Genomic DNA, 17,407 nt, shown 5'->3' on the forward strand with positions numbered 1-17,407 from the left:
CTTATATTCTAAAACGGGGGTGTGACAAGTAGTGTTGTAAAGAATAGGAATTTGCGTACGTTGAAGCTCGAATTGGGCGAGATATTGAATTTCGGGGAGAGCAATAGGAGTTCCTACATTTTGAGTCAATCTCAATTTTCGACAGAGGTGGATGAGATGAACAAGAAGAAGCATTCGCCGGCGTCAAGGGGTAGTCATGAAGAAGGAATGCTAGGGCCACCTCTTTGGCCAAAATGGGGGTGGCCGGCCACCTCCATTGGCCCCCCCCTTTAGTTTTTTAATTTTAATTTTTTAATTGAAAAATGACTCGTGACAATGGTATTATAGATATATTTCGACAAAATGAGTATTTTTGAAACTTTTTAGTAGTTTGGCGATCAAAGTCTTAGGGTCGGTAGTTTGAAGAACCACTTCTAAAACGGCTCGCAATTTAAAGGAATAAATTGTAATTTTCCATTCAACATAATAGGGGACCCAATATCAAAAGATTTGGGTTTTTTTGTTTTGTTTTTATTTTTTTTTCGTATCGCAATCCGAGCGGAGCTGGTTTGCAGATGTTGAAGCCCAAAAGCGCATTTGGTCGGGCGGGTTGAACCCGGGGATTGCTAATGGAGCTGGACAATGACCAAAAGAGCCACCTAATTTCGCTCCTCTGGCCACCCAGTGCCCACCGATATAAAATCCCACATTGCGCTCCACCTCCGCCTCTACTAGTCTGGTATTAGGGTTTTCTTCGCCGTTATCACGAACCCACCAGGCGAGTCCAGGTCCAGCCCCACCCCGAAATGGTACGTCAGAAACCCTACCTACCATCCCTTTCATGCTTGATTTTACTGCATACGTATATGTGTCTTCGATCATGAATAAAATCGAACATGTATTTTTATACATGTTTGTGCATGTGTTTGTGTGTCTTATGTATGTGGTCCAAATGTGGATGTACATGTCTTTTGTTGGATTGATGCATTTGTTTGTATAAATTGGCTTATGGCATACGCACTTTTATGTAACAGTAAATTCCAGATGCTTAGCCATAATGTTATTTTTTTTTCTGAGGTTAAGGGAGTGTTTTGTTGAATCGTTGATGTTTGTTTAGCGGCAAGTACGGGAGATTTTGTGTGTGTGTGTGTGTTTTTTTTCAGTGATGGTAAGTGAAGAATCATGGGTTTATTTGATTTTGTGGGACTATTGTAATTAGAGATTTTTTCTTTTTCTTTTTTTTTGCTTTGTAGAAATTGAGCAAGAGGTTTTGCATGTGTTTGTAAACATTGTTAGAGTGGAGAAGTATGCTGAAAATGATTGTTTTGTCACTCTGTATTGTGTTTATTATGCCACAACAATTTATTTTTGGTATTATCTTTTGGGTCTTTTTTTTTTGGGGGGGGGGGGGGGGGGGTTGGGATTCACTTGACTTTGTTGAAGTGTTATCTGTTCGCTCCCTAATTGTGATTTAGGTGACATAATCATTGGAGTAGCTATTTTATTATGATGGTCAATTTCAATGCTGTTGTTATTTCTATGCAGGCCCCTAAAAGAGGTGTAAAAGTGGCAGCAGCACCAGCCAAGAAGAAACCCGTACTTTCTATTTCTTTTTTTTCTCCTACGTTGGACAAAGAATTATTTGTTCATTATTTATTATGAATTGCTGTTGGTTCTCACTCTTTGCATTTTTGGTTTTGATTTTGGTTTCTAGGAGAAGGTTGTGAACCCGTTATTTGAGAAGCGTCCAAAGCAGTTTGGTATAGGTGGTGCTTTGCCTCCAAAGAGAGATCTTCACCGATTTGTGAAGTGGCCAAAGGTTGTTCGCATCCAGAGAAAGAAGCGTATCCTTAGGCAGCGCTTGAAGGTCCCACCAGCATTGAACCAGTTCACGAAGACCCTGGACAAAAACCTTGGCAAGGACCATATTGCCTCACTTATGGAGTTGCTTAATGTATTTTTTTTGTTGCATTGTTTAGACAATAGCTAATATCAGTTATTTTAAATCTAACCACCACCAGAATATGCTGGTTAAACAGACAAGCACTTATAAATAGAGAACGGCGAAGCCTTTGTTTTCCCAGCCCACTCCCTTTGTATTAGAAAAAGAATCTCATGTAAGAAATGAGTTCAATTTTTATGCCTCTATACACTCCGTCACATTTGTAGTTCTCCGACTGCATGGTACAAGCACGGAATATAATTTATTTATTTTGATAATGGAAGGTGTCAATCTATATGAATTAGTTTTTATTATTAAGAAATTTCTGCTATGCTGAGTGATCTATTGCATGATCTTTCTTGAGGAGTGTGTGGTAAATTTGGTTTGTGACTTTGAGAAATGAGACAAATGTGGGGAGCGTAGAAGAGGAAATAAAATCAGAATAATTGTGGCATTTGAGTGGGGGTAGATGATAGGATTTCAGTAGATATGGGATTATGGCGTATGTGGTGTTGGTTAAGTTGTTTAAAATTGTGATTTACCTGTGTTAGTTATTTTCTTGTTCTGCAGTCTGTTCATGTGCTACTTTTGATGATCTGTATCTATGCTTGTATCGCTTTTTTTTTTTACTATAACAATATTGTCATTACTTGCAGCAACAAATTTGTTCAAGTTACTTCTTAAGTACCGGCCGGAGGACAGAGCAGCAAAGAAGGAACGCCTTTTGAAGAGGGCTCAAGCTGAGTCTGAAGGAAAAACTGTTGAAGCTAAGAAGCCCATTGTTGTGAAATATGGACTCAACCATGTTACCTACCTGATCGAGCAGGTTGCTTAAGAAGTTAGCTGTTATGCATGTGCAATCTGTTTTCCCATTGTACTCTGCTATCTACATATGTAATCTGTTCATTGTAACTATTGACAGTAATTACTTTATTCTTTGCAGAACAAGGCACAGTTAGTAGTTATTGCTCATGACGTGGACCCAATAGAGTTGGTTGTCTGGCTTCCTGCCTTGTGCAGGAAGATGGAGATCCCTTACTGCATTGTGAAGGGGAAGTCACGTTTGGGAGCGGTAATTCATGTTTCATTTGTCTGGCTATTGAATTTTTTATCAAACAAGGGATTCCATGTCATGCGAATGATTTATGTATGACAGATTGTCCACAAGAAAACAGCTTCTGCCTTGTGTTTGACCACTGTCAAGAATGAGGATAAGTTGGAGTTCAGCAAAATCCTGGAGGCCGTCAAGGTAGATTTGAACTGCAGTTTTCGTTATGTAATTCTCTCTTTTTACATGTGTGCAAATTATATATTGTTGTTTTACTAATATATGGTTGGTTGTAATTGCTTTTTAGGCTAACTTCAATGACAAGTATGAGGAGTACAGAAAGAAGTGGGGAGGTGGGATCATGGGCTCCAAATCACAGGCCAAAACCAAGGCCAAGGAAAGACTTCTAGCAAAGGAAGCTGCTCAAAGGATGTCTTAAGAGTATCAAGTGTCGTGGAGAGATGACCTGTTCTTCAATTGTGTTTTTTTTTTTTTTTGAATTTTCGACACTCTTGTTAGCTCTCTTTTGGTTACATATAAAGAACTGTTCTTTTGTTTTTTGAACGATCTATAAGACTATAAGTTTCATCACATGAGTCTGTGAGCTACACGGTGACCAATGTATGTGATCTCAGCGTTTTGGTTGTCTGGATTGTTAGTAATTTGAGCAATAAATGTGAAAAACTTACTATGAAGTTTACTTACCCAAAATAAGTTTTGGGTTGTTTGCTCACTAGTTTGGAGATGCGGGCTTTATAGGAATTTTTTGACATTTGTTGTTTGGAATTGGATCCCCGATATGGTCATTGATCAATGAGATGTCATATGTTACTATTTCATGTCTCCATGACATAATTATTGATTTTTTTTTTTTGTTTCTTTTTCTTTTTTATTTTTATTTTAAAAATTATTAAACAAAAAATTACAAAACCATATAAATGGGTTGTGGTCTAGTTTTGTGTTTTGTGTTTTTTTATTTTTTTATTTTTTTTAAATTAAAATAAAATTGATAGTTGTGTTAATAGTTGATATTTGAGTGGCAAAACATTATTTCTCTTGATAATATGCTGGCAAATGTTGTTTCCTCCTTGCAAAAGCAATTCGAATATTGTTTTCCTCATTGTAAATGGCTTTGTGCAATTACCACTGCCATTCCCCCTTTTCATTCCAATTATGTATTTGATGTTCTTTCTTGGCCACAATTAAGTCCGTCCGTGATCTTGATGCGAGCACAAAATGTGAAACGGTGTTCATGCATGGAGTTCTTTTATATGGTATGCGTCGTCTTAAGGATATGCATAGATTCAAGAAAGAAAACTATCAGAGGTAAATTTAGGGCTTTCATCTCTTGCTGAGCACTAGAAAATGAGAAAAAAGAAGGATCCCAATCCTTGTAATTTTATGTCCGAATTTTAAGGGTAGAGAATGAGAGAGGATGCATGATCTGGGTTGTCTTTGTAGGTAAGTTTTGCACTTTGGGCTACCTGGAGTCTGGAGAGCTGCCTGAACACCTCAAGCTTTAGGTCTCTCATTCCCTGTAAATAATTCAGTTAAGGAGTTTCAATCCGAAAAGAAAAATATAAAAGAGTGAGGATTAGCTTGACTCACCTTACTTCTATTTATGTCTATAAGTATTTAACTTAACGATAAATAATAAATTGAAACCATTATAATCCTCTATAGATGATAATTCGCTGTCTTATCTTACCTTAAAAATCTTACCTTTCAATTTACCCATTCTATTAGCATTTTTCATTAATTTGGACAGAAAATGAGACTCAAATTGTCTATGGATTTGTATTAGATGGTGTAAGAAAAAGACTAGAGCATATGTGCTGTACTTTTTTTAATGGTCCATATTTAATGCTAATTTTTTTTATAAGAAAGAGAGAGAGAGAGTGAAGTTAAATCTAGACCAACACCTGATCCAAATCCATTGTCCATCCCTCTAAATAACCTTCATCTATTTTTTTAGTAGTGTTATAAATCACAAAATATTATTATGACAGTCCTAACTAACTTTTAATTCTTTTTTTTTTTTTAAAAAAAAAAAATACTTATAAAAACATTGAATAAAATTATCACATCAGCAACATAGTTAAATAACTCTTATCATTAGTCATTACTCAAATTTTTCTAGCCTTTTTGAGAATTGTTACACAAATTCTAAAATTTATACTTTTAAATGCTTTTACTTTCTTTCTTACTATTAGATTTTAGATCCATTAAGCAAAAATAAAAAAATAAAAAAATCCATTAATGACTTTCACTTTCACGGTTTCACTTTCACCCGAGGAGTATGTTAGTGTAACATTAATCGGCAGCCTTTCCAATGGTAAACGAAAGTGAAAAGTTTGACTTGAGATACCATTGGTCCGTGACGAAAGTTTACACCTGACAAAGGCACAGTCCCCGCAATGTTTACAGAGCGAGCGATTAAGAGAAAAAGTTAGATCCGGACTCTAAACGATTCAGTCCCGAAGATGGAAATCACACCACACGACCCGACTTCTAAACCGCTCCGACCCGACGAACCAGAGCTCGACCTCTACACCATCCCAATCCACTCTAGTAAGTCTCTCTCTTTCTCTCTCTAAATGCTAACCCTAACCCTAGACTTCAACTTCTCTGGCTCTTCGCTCTCCGTTTAAACCCTAATCTCTCCGTCTGGTTCCGCAGAAACCAATTCCGGAAAATTTTATGGGGAAAGAGACTAAATTCTGTAACTTTCAGTTAAAAGATCGAAATTTTGTCTCTGAAAGCTTTGGGAGCAGCTAATTATACGTTCTCTTACTTAGTTTTTCGCTTTGTGAAAGTCTTCGAAAACACTCACCGCGAATTTCCGCGAAAATTTGAGGCCCAAAGAGATTTTTTCTTTGGAGCCAAAAATAAATTGAAAATTATGATTCTTATTATTGTTTTGTTATTTCTACACTTAACTTGAATTTGTGGAAGCTTAAAAACATGAGATTGAATCGAATTTTCTCAGGTTGGTTTTTGTGGGACGAAATCCACGAAACTGAGAAGACCGAATTGAGAGAATTCTTCGATGGAAGCTCTTTCTCAAGGACGCCTAAAACTTACAAGGAATACAGGGACTTTATCATCAATAAGTACAGAGAAGAGCCTTCGAGGCGGCTTACCTTCACCGACGTCCGAAAATCACTGGTGGGTGATGTTAGTTTGCTCCAAAAGGTCTTTAGGTTCTTGGAGAAGTGGGGGTTGATCAATTTCGGTGCGCCTTTGGGTATCGATAGTAGTAGTTTCGTTGTGGTGGAGGATGAGGAGGACATGTCTAGGGTTAAGATTGAGGGAGTTGTCCCCAATGCAGTTCGGGTAGGGGGGTCGCCGAATTCACCAAAGCCTATTTTGGTGCCCCCAAGTGTGAGGCATAATGCAGTTGGGAATGGATTCAATTTGCCACCCTTGGCGTCGTATTCGGATGTTTTTGGTGATTTGGTGAAGCCGAAGGGGTTGGTTTGTGGGAATTGTGGCGGAAATTGTGACTCTGATCACTATAAATATACCAAGGTATTTAAGTGTGCTCTTGTGAGTTAATTTGTTGGAGATTGCTAGTTCTTAGCGTTTTGGTGTTATAATTCATATGTGACTATGTGATCAAATTGGTTGGTGGAGTAAAATTGGGTATTTGATATCGGCGATTTGTTTACCATACAATGTATGTTATTTTATGAGTTGTGCTTTCTACTACTGCTCTGTTGTTGCTGTTTTGTGTTTACATTTGATCTTGGGTTACGTGTCTCTTAGAAATTGTTAAGAAATAAGGGTTGGCTAGTTCTACTGATTAAATGCCTCGCACGGTCCAGTTACATTTACTCTATTCATGAAACAATCTTATTGGTCAGCTCTTTCTGGGAGTTAGTTTGTGATTTTCCTTTCGATTGGACTTCAGTATAACAAATTCAAATGCAGGGATTTCTCTGTATTACGTGTACTGTAGTGTATTTATAATGTTAGACATATACTCAGATTCAATAGTTTGTTATGCGGACAAAATGTATGGATTGAAGATTATGCAAGTAACAGCTGTGTATAAGTTTATTGACATATTTTTTGTGATGAATAATACGAAATGATAATAATATAAGTTTATGGACATATATGCAGAAGAACATCATGATTCTACAGGTTTTTAATTTAATGAAGGCGAATTATTTTATAAGGACAATTGAGTGTTGGACACAAGTTTCATGACCTCAAATGCCAAAAGCTTCAATTTTCTACATGAAAAAGTGTCTTAAAACCATAGAGGGATCATTGTAGCTAGACAACATAGTTGGGTGCAATGCCTGTCTTATTTGCACGAGCATCATCTCTGTTTGCCTTCATTACAATGTTACTAGTATCTCTCCTTAGGACTTAAGCAGGCTGGTTGCACGGTGGTCCAGCAGCGCCAGGTGATGGGCAGATTATTCTTTGCCTACACTGCGTTGATTAATTATGCAAACAAGACAGTTCTCTGAACTTGATTTAAATATTTTACTTATTGATAGTCTGCACTTTTGGCAGTAAATAGACTTATCATAAAATCCTTTTGCCCCCTTTTTTTGGTATGATCAGTTTTGCATTTGTTTTCTCTCTCTCTCTGTCTCCCTAATTTTTTTTTGTGCTCGAAATTTTTTGATTTTTATATTCTTGGAATTATTACATGAGCAGGGCGAATTCATTATTTGCATAAACTGTTTCAAAAATCAAAATTATGGCGAGAACAGGTCAATGGATGAATTCAAACACAATGAGTGTGATGAAGGCAGTGGTAAACGTGGAGCTATCTGGACTGAGGCAGAAACCCTACTTCTTTTAGAATCTGTATTGAAGCATGGGGATGACTGGGAGCTTGTTGCTCAAAATGTCCAAACCAAAAATAAACGTGATTGTGTATTGAAACTCATTGAACTGCCATTTGGAGAGCTTATGCTTGGTTCTGCCCACAAGTATGGTAATTTTGGTGGCCCCAATGGCAACATGAACAGTGCAAAACAAGTTCAGTTATCTTCATCTGAGTATCACGAGACTATCAAAACAGATGGTCAATGTCATGAACAGAATGATGAAAGAGAGCAGAACGGAGATGCTGTGGAGCAAGGTCCTCCTTCAAAAAGACAGCGCATTACTTCCCTTTCAGATGCTGGTAGTTCATTAATGAAACAGGTAGGAGACATTAGTACAAAAATCTTATTTTTCAGAACTTTCTAGCAAGCTGTTCTTTTGGGACGCATTATTATTGTTTAATCTGGTTTTTACACTGTTTTATAGTTGGTCAAGAGTGTATTATATCCAAATTATAATTATGTAGAAGTGTTTGAAAGACTAAAAATACTGTGAAATGTGCTTTATGGTTTTTTTGCAATGCTTTGGCATACAATTGGCTGAAAAAAGAAGTAATGGTGTTATGTAACATTTATCTTAGAATTTTCAGGCTTTCCCCCCCCCTCTTATTATGCTCAACAAGAAGCTAATTGTGTTTTCATTAGGTAGCTCTCATATCAACCATGGTTGGTCCTCGTATTACGGCTGCTGCAGCTGAGGCTGCTGTCACAGCAATTTGTGACGAGAACTCATTTCCAAGAGAGATCTTTGATGTTGAAGAGGATTATGTTTCTAATGGATTATGTTCTCCCACTACAAGTTACAAGTCAGAGAGGTTATTGATTCATTTATTTATTTAAGATTGATGCCAATAGAAGCACTATTTGGCTCTTCTATTGACATGATGGTTTTAAAATTGTTTCAGAGTCCCTCAGGAAGAAGATTCTGAGATGAAGGAAAGGTCCACTAAAGCAGGTATGTGTTGTTAAGTGCAGCAAATGGTTTCAAAAGTTCTGGGCTTAGTACCTATGTTATAGTAATGATGTCTAGCTCTTGGTAATATTATAGATGTTGGCTTCTGAAATGCATTGATTTTTCTGTACTCTTTTTCTTTAATCCAAAGCATGTTTTTGTTTACAAGAATTTTAATTTGGTCGTAACATAATGTCAACTTGAAGAATCCTAGTCTTTTGTAATTTTTGTTGTGTTTCAGTTCTCGGTGGCTACCTGATATTATCACCCACATCCACAAGTCTTTGCATTGATATGGATCTTTACTTGTTACAGAAACTCAGGATACATCCCTAAAGAAAGATGATATACCTCTAACTCTGCGAATTAGAGCTTCCATCGCAACAGCTCTTGGGGCAGCTGCTTCTCGTGCTAAATTATTAGCTGATCAAGAAGACAGAGAGATTGAAAATTTAGTGGCGATCATAATTGAGACACAGGTGCTCATAGCTTTCGATTTCTGTTAATGCTCCATATGCTTTGCAACTCTTTTCTCCCACTTGTTGAAAACTTACCTTTTAAGGTGAAGCATTAACTTGCCTAATCATTTATTCTTTGCTTGAATGCAAATGTAGATGAAAAAATTGCACCACAAAGCCAAGCATTTTGAAGATCTGGGGATGATCATGGAGAAGGAATTTGATGAAATGGAAGAACTAAAAAGTTCTCTTTTAGCAGAGCGAATTGAAGTCATACAAGGGGCAGTTAATGCTGGTATCTCAAGATGGAGGGATCATTCTGCTGTAAAATCTTGAGGCTGGTTGTGTGTTTAGATGGCGTTTTTTAGTTCATATCATCCACAGAAGGAGAAGAAGAAGAAAAAGAAAAGATGAGATTCAAGATGCATCTCAAGGATTCTAAATCATGCTTTTGTGTTTAGTTCTAAGCAGAAATCACTTGTACTGCCATTAGTTTTCTATGAACACATTTAGAAATGCTCATGGCCCAAAGTTCAATACTATTTACTTTTTGTATTCTTCTATCCTTGTACTAATCTGTAGGCGTCTCCTTGATTTTACATTTGAATATCTAGCAATGTCAATACCATGATTGCATTTTATACAACAATTCCTTCGTCAATTTTGTTAATATGATTTTACCTTGTATTTGTATTCATCAATTTTATTTTATTTTTATTTTTTATTACCTTGTATTTGTACAATCTATTTCATTCACACTCAACTCAACACAGTTCATATACAAGTAATGAGATGTGTCATGTTTTAAGTGGCTTGTCATAATTATTTTAAAAAACAAAAAAACAAAAGAAAAGTTACTTAAAATACACTACGTCAACCGTTACGAAATGAGTGTGAAAAGTAATATTACTCTTCATACGCATGCACCGAATAAACAATTTACAATCATTCCACCATATATGGTGGCTTTCTCAATTCTATTCTCTCCCTTGTATTCTTCTGAAGGCAGCACTCAATGTCGCTTCATTGTTCCATCCAAGAAATAACATGAGCAAACTATTGGGCAGGATTTGATGAGCTTGAAAAATCTATTTTCGACTTTTGAAAAGGTTTTTAAAGAGGAAACTTCTTGCCATCTCCTGAGGAAGTTTCGGAGACATATTTAAGTTCCCTCTCACATGTAATATGTTTTGTCCTATCTGTTGCCTAATCAAATCAACGATTTTAGGGTCAACAGGTTTGCCAGACACATCAGTGACAAAGAAAGTATCTTTTGCTTTCCCACCCTTTGTTGAGACCTCTGCTTGTCTGATGCACAAACCGTTTTCACGAAATATCCTGGTAATATCGGAAAGTAGGCCAAGCCTGTCATCAGTACACAGTTCTAGTTCCAGTCCCTGCACCAGAGAAAGCAATTCTTTAGAAAACTATGAAAGGATGCCGGCTCTAAACTCATTATCTGAAGCGCATAGTCTACCTCAGAGGTTCTCCTCTCAATGGCTGCTTCAAGGCATTCCATAACACGTTGTCGCTCAGCTTCTGAACTTACAGGAAGCCCATCAACATGTCTAATGTAGTATTCCTACAAGCAGATATGGGTTTGACACAGTGACAGGATTAAACTAAAGAAATTTGCATAACCAAACTTTAGTAGTGTTAAATCACCACTGATCAACTTTTGGAATAGACAGTGATTTAATATAGGATCAGAGCAAAAGTTCTTGAGTTCGAACCTTATCTCATCATTTACCCTAATTTCAATTAAAATAATCCACGTGTTGTCTGTGCCCATAATGAAAAGAAGTGTTAAAGTATTAAATAAAATGATTAAATTTATCATTTTCTATCGGCTTAAATTGTTGGAATAATCGGTAATTTAACAAGTAGCACATTCAGAGTACATTCAAAGCCAAGATTCTCTTTTCAATTGTCAAAAAAATTCATAAGCTGAGCGATGAAACAATATCAAATCTCTCAAACCCTTCAAAAAATGATGACCAAATCTTCCAATCCTAAATGTGATCCTAAGTTTGTAATGGAATAAACTAAAATGTTATAGAAATAACTGGAGCCATTTCAGTTCCCATGCTAGATATAATGGAATTTCATTTGATTTTTAACTAATCTACTCAAAAAAATTTCGAGTTCTGATCTTACCTGGTAAGCTTCCATCCTTCCTGTGATGACTGTTCCATGGAACACCACATATTGCATATCTGTTAGAGAACACAGAGTGTCAAATAAAAGCTTGGGCCGGTCTTTGGATCTAACAGTGACAATGGTATAGTCTCTATCATGGCAATCCAATACACAAGCGTGGATTCTTGAACAATGCTTGACACCTTCAATCCTTTCAAAATCTCTATCAGCAAACATCATCTGATGTAATCTCCTTTGTCTGTGCGCTAACCCAGAGGAGGATATTGTCAATCTAGGTTTCCTAAAATTGCTGTTTCCTTTGAGGATATTGCAAAGCAATTCCTTGATCATGGAGAGCCGTTTCGGATCTTCGATTGCTCTTCCGGTCGACTGGTCTGTCACATAAATAACAGCTGCAGCCCTAGAATTGTGTGTCCAGATTTCACCACTTACAACATTGCATCTAAGGTCTGTTAGTACTGCAGATACTTCAGACAACAATCCAGGCCTGTCAGTGCCACATAGTTCTATTGCTGTATGCTCCTTAGAGGGCATTCCCCCAATTGACCCTCTCAATGACTTTAAGCAGCAGGCATCATTTTCAAGAGTCTGCAAAATTGATCAACAAATTCAAGGATGAAACAGGAGAAAATAGAAGTTCTGTGAGAGTCTCATCTCATCTTCTATGAGAATGAAATTCTAATTCCATGCTATTGTGTTGACACTCATGGTGGAAGGAAAACAATGGTTCACATGAAAATAAAGGTAATCTTGAAATGGAAAGAACTTGAAAAATACAAACCAAGTGAAGAGAAGGAAAGTGAAGAATACCATTGCTATGATCACTTACCTTCTGTATATAATTGAGAATCCCTTCATCTCTAATTTTGTTCCCATCACAGTCGGTCACATTAAACACTGGAAATTGAGTTTGAGAATGAGAAATTAGGGAAAAATAAATCGATGCTTCTAAGCAGTTAAAATTGTAAACATAGCTTCCTGCAGGAGAGAGAGAGAGAGAGAGAGAGAGAGAGAGAGAGAGAGAGAGAGAGAGAGAGAGAGCATTACCATCCATGAACCATCCTCCATCATTGGAGATGTATGCTTTTGTTATGATGAAGTTCAAGTCTGCAAGAACTTGGACAACTTCAAGGAGTAATCCGTGCCTATTATCACTAACAACCTAAGCAAAAAACCCAACTTAATTAGAAACATTATTTACTCAACGGTTCAGTTTGCAAAGAAGACAATGAGGAACAGCAGAGTTCACCTCTATAATGGTGGCATGTTCACAAGATTCATTGTCAATCACAACTCTGCAACCACAAAAGTAATGGAGCTTCAAAACTTTGACAGCAAGAGGAGTCCAAAATTCAAATTGAAGCTGCTGGCTTAATCCAATACCACCAAAGCCTTAATTAGCATATACCCAACACAACCATCATATGAAAAATGAATGAAGCAAGTTCAGAGGTGCTTATAAGAAGTAGCAACAACTTCCACAACGCCAAAATGCGTTTCATTTCATTTCCAATGGTTAAGTACATGACCCACAACTCCAAAAGTCTAGGAGAGAAAAACACAAGCAGCATCAGAAACCATTTTCCGTTTTGTGTAGAACAAAAAAGCCAGAAACTACGTTTACAAGAGAGAGAGAGAGAGAGAGAGAGTTCCATACCTTGTGGGGTTCATTCTCTTAATAAACTTTGCATACACGTCATCCATTGATGAAATTCTCAAAACCTCCACAAAACCCAGGCTCAAAAACTAAGCAAAAACCACAGTTGAGAGAAAGAGAGAGAGAGAGAGAGAGAGAGGGCTGAAGCAAAGTGAAGGGGGATGACCGTTCAAATAAGGAACCAAAAGCTAACATACAGAGCAGCAGTGACAACGTGTCAAGTTGTTATTAGTTAGAGTAACAGTTAAGATGTTGTCGGGAACAGTTAAAGCTGTCGACTTGGATTGTTAATTCTTTGGTGAAGATAGCTATTGGGGTCCGTACCGAGCGCGGGAATTTGAAATCACGTGACTGGCATTCCGGTATGTCACGTGCCATGTACGACCTGGTTGGAAATTGATACCACGTGTGTTCAAAATCCAGATAAGATTTAGTCTTTTTTTTTTTTTTAATTAAAAAAAATATTTGATGCTATCATTTCAAATTTCAATGTCTTAGTTGAAGCAAGAGACGTGATTAGAAAATCAATAAATAAATAAAAAATGAAGCAAATTGAGATGTTTCTTTTGGTCCCTTTAGTCCAGTGATGAGGTGTTAAACTATGATCATGGAGTTTTATTTTTTTATTGATAATTCATGCTGGGGATTCTTTTTTTTTTTTTTTTTTTTTTTTTTTTTTTTCTAATAGATACATAAAAGGAAATTATTCCTTACAACAACAAATGTTAGGGATTATTAAGACTATGGGATTTAGTTAAAAAAAAAAAAGAAAAAAAAAAGAGCAAAAACAATACATAGAAAATTTATGTGATTAGGCAGTTTGCTTACGTTTAGCCTCTAATTTTGACTTATATTAACAAGAAATAGGATTAAGACTTATATATATATTGTCCCCAATTAAAACGCTAACATGATATATTCCAATCTCAATATACGCTCCACTTGCTCCGCTCACGAGGCTTTGTTACTTCTTCGTTTAGAATACGGGCCACAATTTCTAATAATTTATAAATAAACTCAAAAATTTCAAAGAAAAAGATGCTGTATAGGCGAGTGTGAGACCATGGGATTGTTTAATATAGTCTAGAGAGAGGAGTTTTATCATTGGATTATTTAATATAATTATCTTAATTACAAGCCATAACTAGATTATCAAATTCTAAGGAATGGATAAGGCTATCGATCGAATACGATATTTTACATGATATTTTACATTTGTGGTGGAGGAAGAACAACGATATATATTTAGATTTTTTTTTTCCTACGCTCAATGATATGTTAACTTGATCATGTAGACTGTTCAACTCTTTTTTCTTTTTTCTTTTTTTTTAAAAAAAAAAAAAAAAAAAAACTTGTTTTTGTTTTTTTTCATGAATAGAACTGTCATAATAACTAGAGTGATCATAAAACCATAAACGTGGCAAATGTAAGCCCAACAAAGGTTCTGGTCTTCTGGATATTGCGGTTTGCCGTGTGAAACTTTCCATACCAGTGATACCACTTGTTAGGGAAATTTATAAAAAAAAAAAAACTTTTGGTGATCCCGGACAAACGCAGAGCCCAACGGCTATAATAGGGAGAGTCCGGAGAGGAAAGGAGGAGCAGTGAAACATTAAATGAAGGCTTTAATGGGGAAATCACTTCATAAAAAGCAGTGATCCAGCTGGTCAAAGACAACCGCTGCCATCTAGAAAAGCACAAATTGCGGCGTGAGATGATCATTTGAAACCGACGAAGGGAATTAATGAGGAAAAGATGAGCATCTCAGAGTAATAAATAGCAGTACGGACTAAGAAAGAAAAAGATATAAAAGGGGGAAGATTCAGAAAAACATATCCAGGTTCTCCAATCTAAAAGATTTTCCACCCTCCATCTTCGAATCCATACTAATTTTACTGTCGGAGGGGGCTTGGCCGGAAACCCCGCCGGTCCTTCTGTTTTGCAGGGCGTGGAGGAAATCGTTCCAAGGTTTTCCGCTCCAATCAACTCGGAGTCCGGAGACCAGTCAGGAGCTGTCACGTGTCACATTCGAAATTTGACATCAACACCACTAATATTTCTGTATTAGGTTAGGGGATTTCTTTTCTCATAAGAAAAATTTATGTGAAAAGGTCCCTAATGACTTTCACCTTTCAACATTTTTGCAATAATATTCATATATTTTAAAAAAGTATTAATTTAATGTATTAATCTTTCAATTTGTTTCAATTTTACTACTTTGTTAGAATTTTTTGTTAAATCTTATATATTGAAGGGGGTCAAAATTCTTAAAATACTCTTCATTTTTTTTAGGAAAAAAAAATTGCAAGGACTTAAATGTTGATCAAAATTTAACGGAATTTGCAAAAATACCCATACCTGAATCTTTGATTTTTTTTTTTAATAAAAAAAATATGGATATTTTGGAATTTTTGACCGGATTTAACGGAAAATCCTAAAGAATAAGTGAAATTGAAAAAAAAAATTAAAAGATGGATATATACACTAAATCGACACTTTTTATAGTTTAAGGGTACGATTACAAAAGTGATGAAAGATTAAGAATGGTAAGTGAAGTTTTTCTAAAACTTAAAAGTAAAACAACAAAGAATGAATTGAAAGGTAAGTAGGGAATCACCCTCCAAAAAAGTTGAAAAGGGATCACAAAATTTTTACTAAGATGATGATAGAGTTAAAATATATACCACAGTATTGAACCATCCTCCAAGATGAAGATCTGAGCCTCAAGATGAATTCCTCATTTTTTTAGCTCATAAATGACTAATTAAGAGGTTAGAGGCACACCGCCATGTGTAGCTGCGCGCAACTACATTGGGCATAATTGCGTGTATATATATAGGTGATGTTTTAACTTTTAAATTTATTCAGTATTGGTGCTGCACAAAACTACCTAGTTGTCGAGCAGAACCCAAGCTGAACGACGTGGTTATAGTTCTTTCACTTGTTCGAAAGTAAAGGGTACTCCAGCATCGTTTAATATTGTACGTTTTTTAGGAACATGTCAACTGTCAAGTTATATGTTGTGATTTAACGATACTCTCGTAGATTGGATCATCAACATCTTTGAAAAATGCTACCCTTAACATTTTTTTTTTTTGGTAACATTTTATTTAAAGACCATAAATATTTGACACTTCAACCACAAAAAACAGGCCAACTTGTGTTCACCCTTCATTAATTGTGGCTAATTAGTTTGCAAATCATTTTTAACTCATAAATGATTAGTTTGTAAATCATTTTTAGTTCACACATTACCCATCTATATTTGCTTACCTTGCTAGCTAGGCCTCCTTTTAGTGATTTAGCTGTGTTCTTCTCATCAACAGCACATATCCTAATAGCTATCGGCTATATATTGCTTTCAGAATTCACAGCATGAATACAAACACACCATTCTTATTGGCTAGTACAATGAAGTACAACTAGAGGTTACGTGAATCACATATAATTAATACGAACTTTTATATGTTGTTTTCAAAGGATCGGGATTTTTTTGAAATTCTTTGGCCGAATTCTAGGAATATTGGACATGGAATGAGAGAGGATGATGCGGGCACCGAGGTCTTCGGGTAGGTGGGCTAAGCATCCCAAGCTCCACACCCCTTCTCTCATTCCCTGCCAGAATCCTTAGAAGTTCGGGTAAGGGCGCTTTCAACCTAAACAGATGCAAAATTTCCCCCGAGGCCTCGTTGCACAGGTTGCACTGAGAAATTTTTCTTGCAAGGCCTTTTTGCATTCAACAAATGCATTGAGGAAGTGTGCATGGGTTGAGTTGGATCCCAAATGCACACTCCACTGGTTCCAGACCCAGAACCAAGAATCCAAGCACCATGGCTACCAACACCAGAGCAAATTTCTTCATTGTTTCGATTGAAAGTAATGCTTTGCCCTGAACAACTTTATGACTCTGCAGATTTTAGTATCTTGAAAAGGAAAACCGCGTTGGCTACATTTATAGAGAGAACAAACACTCTTGAATGTTTCTCCCATAAGATTAAAGCATATAAAAAAATATTAAAGATTACATGAAAGCCTCACCAACGGTGTGATAATGGGGCTAAATTATGGAAGTTGGGCTATATATCCCATTATAAATGAGTGTTTTATGCTTGCAGCTGCTTCCACCAACCATGGCTTTGGCCTGTTTTCTCCAACATTAGTGGATTGGAACCAATAAGAGACTGCCTTGTGGTCAAAGCCCTGCACTTTTTGTTTTCCACGTGTAAATGTTTGATTTTAGGCAATTTCTTTAATGATCAGCCACAATTTCTTTAATGATGGAAATTTAATGAATCATCAAATTAAAGAGAATACGAGCTTATTGGAGCATTCTGACAATGATAGTTTTGATGCTTAAGTCT

The 17,407-nt window shown here is 36.3% G+C and overlaps 3 protein-coding genes across 4 annotated transcripts; 2 read left to right on the forward strand and 1 right to left on the reverse strand.

The window, feature by feature from the left end:
* Nucleotides 1-633: 633 nt before the first annotated feature.
* Nucleotides 634-3,664, forward strand: LOC133874754 (large ribosomal subunit protein eL8y). Its single transcript, XM_062312631.1, has 7 exons — nucleotides 634-788; nucleotides 1,525-1,575; nucleotides 1,694-1,895; nucleotides 2,578-2,747; nucleotides 2,865-2,993; nucleotides 3,078-3,170; nucleotides 3,277-3,664. Exons 1-7 carry the CDS (start codon nucleotides 786-788, stop codon nucleotides 3,406-3,408), a joined length of 780 nt encoding a protein of 259 aa, XP_062168615.1. The 5' UTR covers nucleotides 634-785; the 3' UTR covers nucleotides 3,409-3,664.
* A 1,702-nt stretch (nucleotides 3,665-5,366) lies between these two features.
* LOC133874753 (SWI/SNF complex subunit SWI3A) lies at nucleotides 5,367-9,771 on the forward strand. The gene is made up of 7 exons (XM_062312630.1): nucleotides 5,367-5,540; nucleotides 5,959-6,500; nucleotides 7,647-8,141; nucleotides 8,465-8,634; nucleotides 8,725-8,774; nucleotides 9,087-9,250; nucleotides 9,386-9,771. The coding sequence occupies exons 1-7, from the start codon at nucleotides 5,453-5,455 to the stop codon at nucleotides 9,563-9,565; spliced, it is 1,689 nt and encodes a 562-aa protein (XP_062168614.1). The 5' UTR covers nucleotides 5,367-5,452; the 3' UTR covers nucleotides 9,566-9,771.
* A 258-nt stretch (nucleotides 9,772-10,029) lies between these two features.
* Nucleotides 10,030-13,192, reverse strand: LOC133875331 (ACT domain-containing protein ACR6-like). 2 transcript variants are annotated; one of them, XM_062313432.1, is made up of 7 exons: nucleotides 13,047-13,192; nucleotides 12,639-12,684; nucleotides 12,437-12,551; nucleotides 12,219-12,286; nucleotides 11,387-11,977; nucleotides 10,707-10,811; nucleotides 10,030-10,626 (listed from the first exon to the last, which is right to left on the reverse strand). In XM_062313432.1, exons 1-7 carry the CDS (start codon nucleotides 13,091-13,093, stop codon nucleotides 10,318-10,320), a joined length of 1,281 nt encoding a protein of 426 aa, XP_062169416.1. In that variant the 5' UTR covers nucleotides 13,094-13,192; the 3' UTR covers nucleotides 10,030-10,317. The 2 variants fall into 2 exon arrangements, with proteins under 2 accessions (XP_062169416.1, XP_062169415.1); XM_062313431.1 differs by having other exon boundaries at nucleotides 12,639-12,759; nucleotides 13,047-13,181.
* Nucleotides 13,193-17,407: the final 4,215 nt, after the last annotated feature.

The sequence above is a fragment of the Alnus glutinosa genome, chromosome 8 (genome assembly GCF_958979055.1).
Source record: "Alnus glutinosa chromosome 8, dhAlnGlut1.1, whole genome shotgun sequence".
In the NCBI taxonomy this organism is placed as follows: Eukaryota; Viridiplantae; Streptophyta; class Magnoliopsida; order Fagales; family Betulaceae; genus Alnus; species Alnus glutinosa.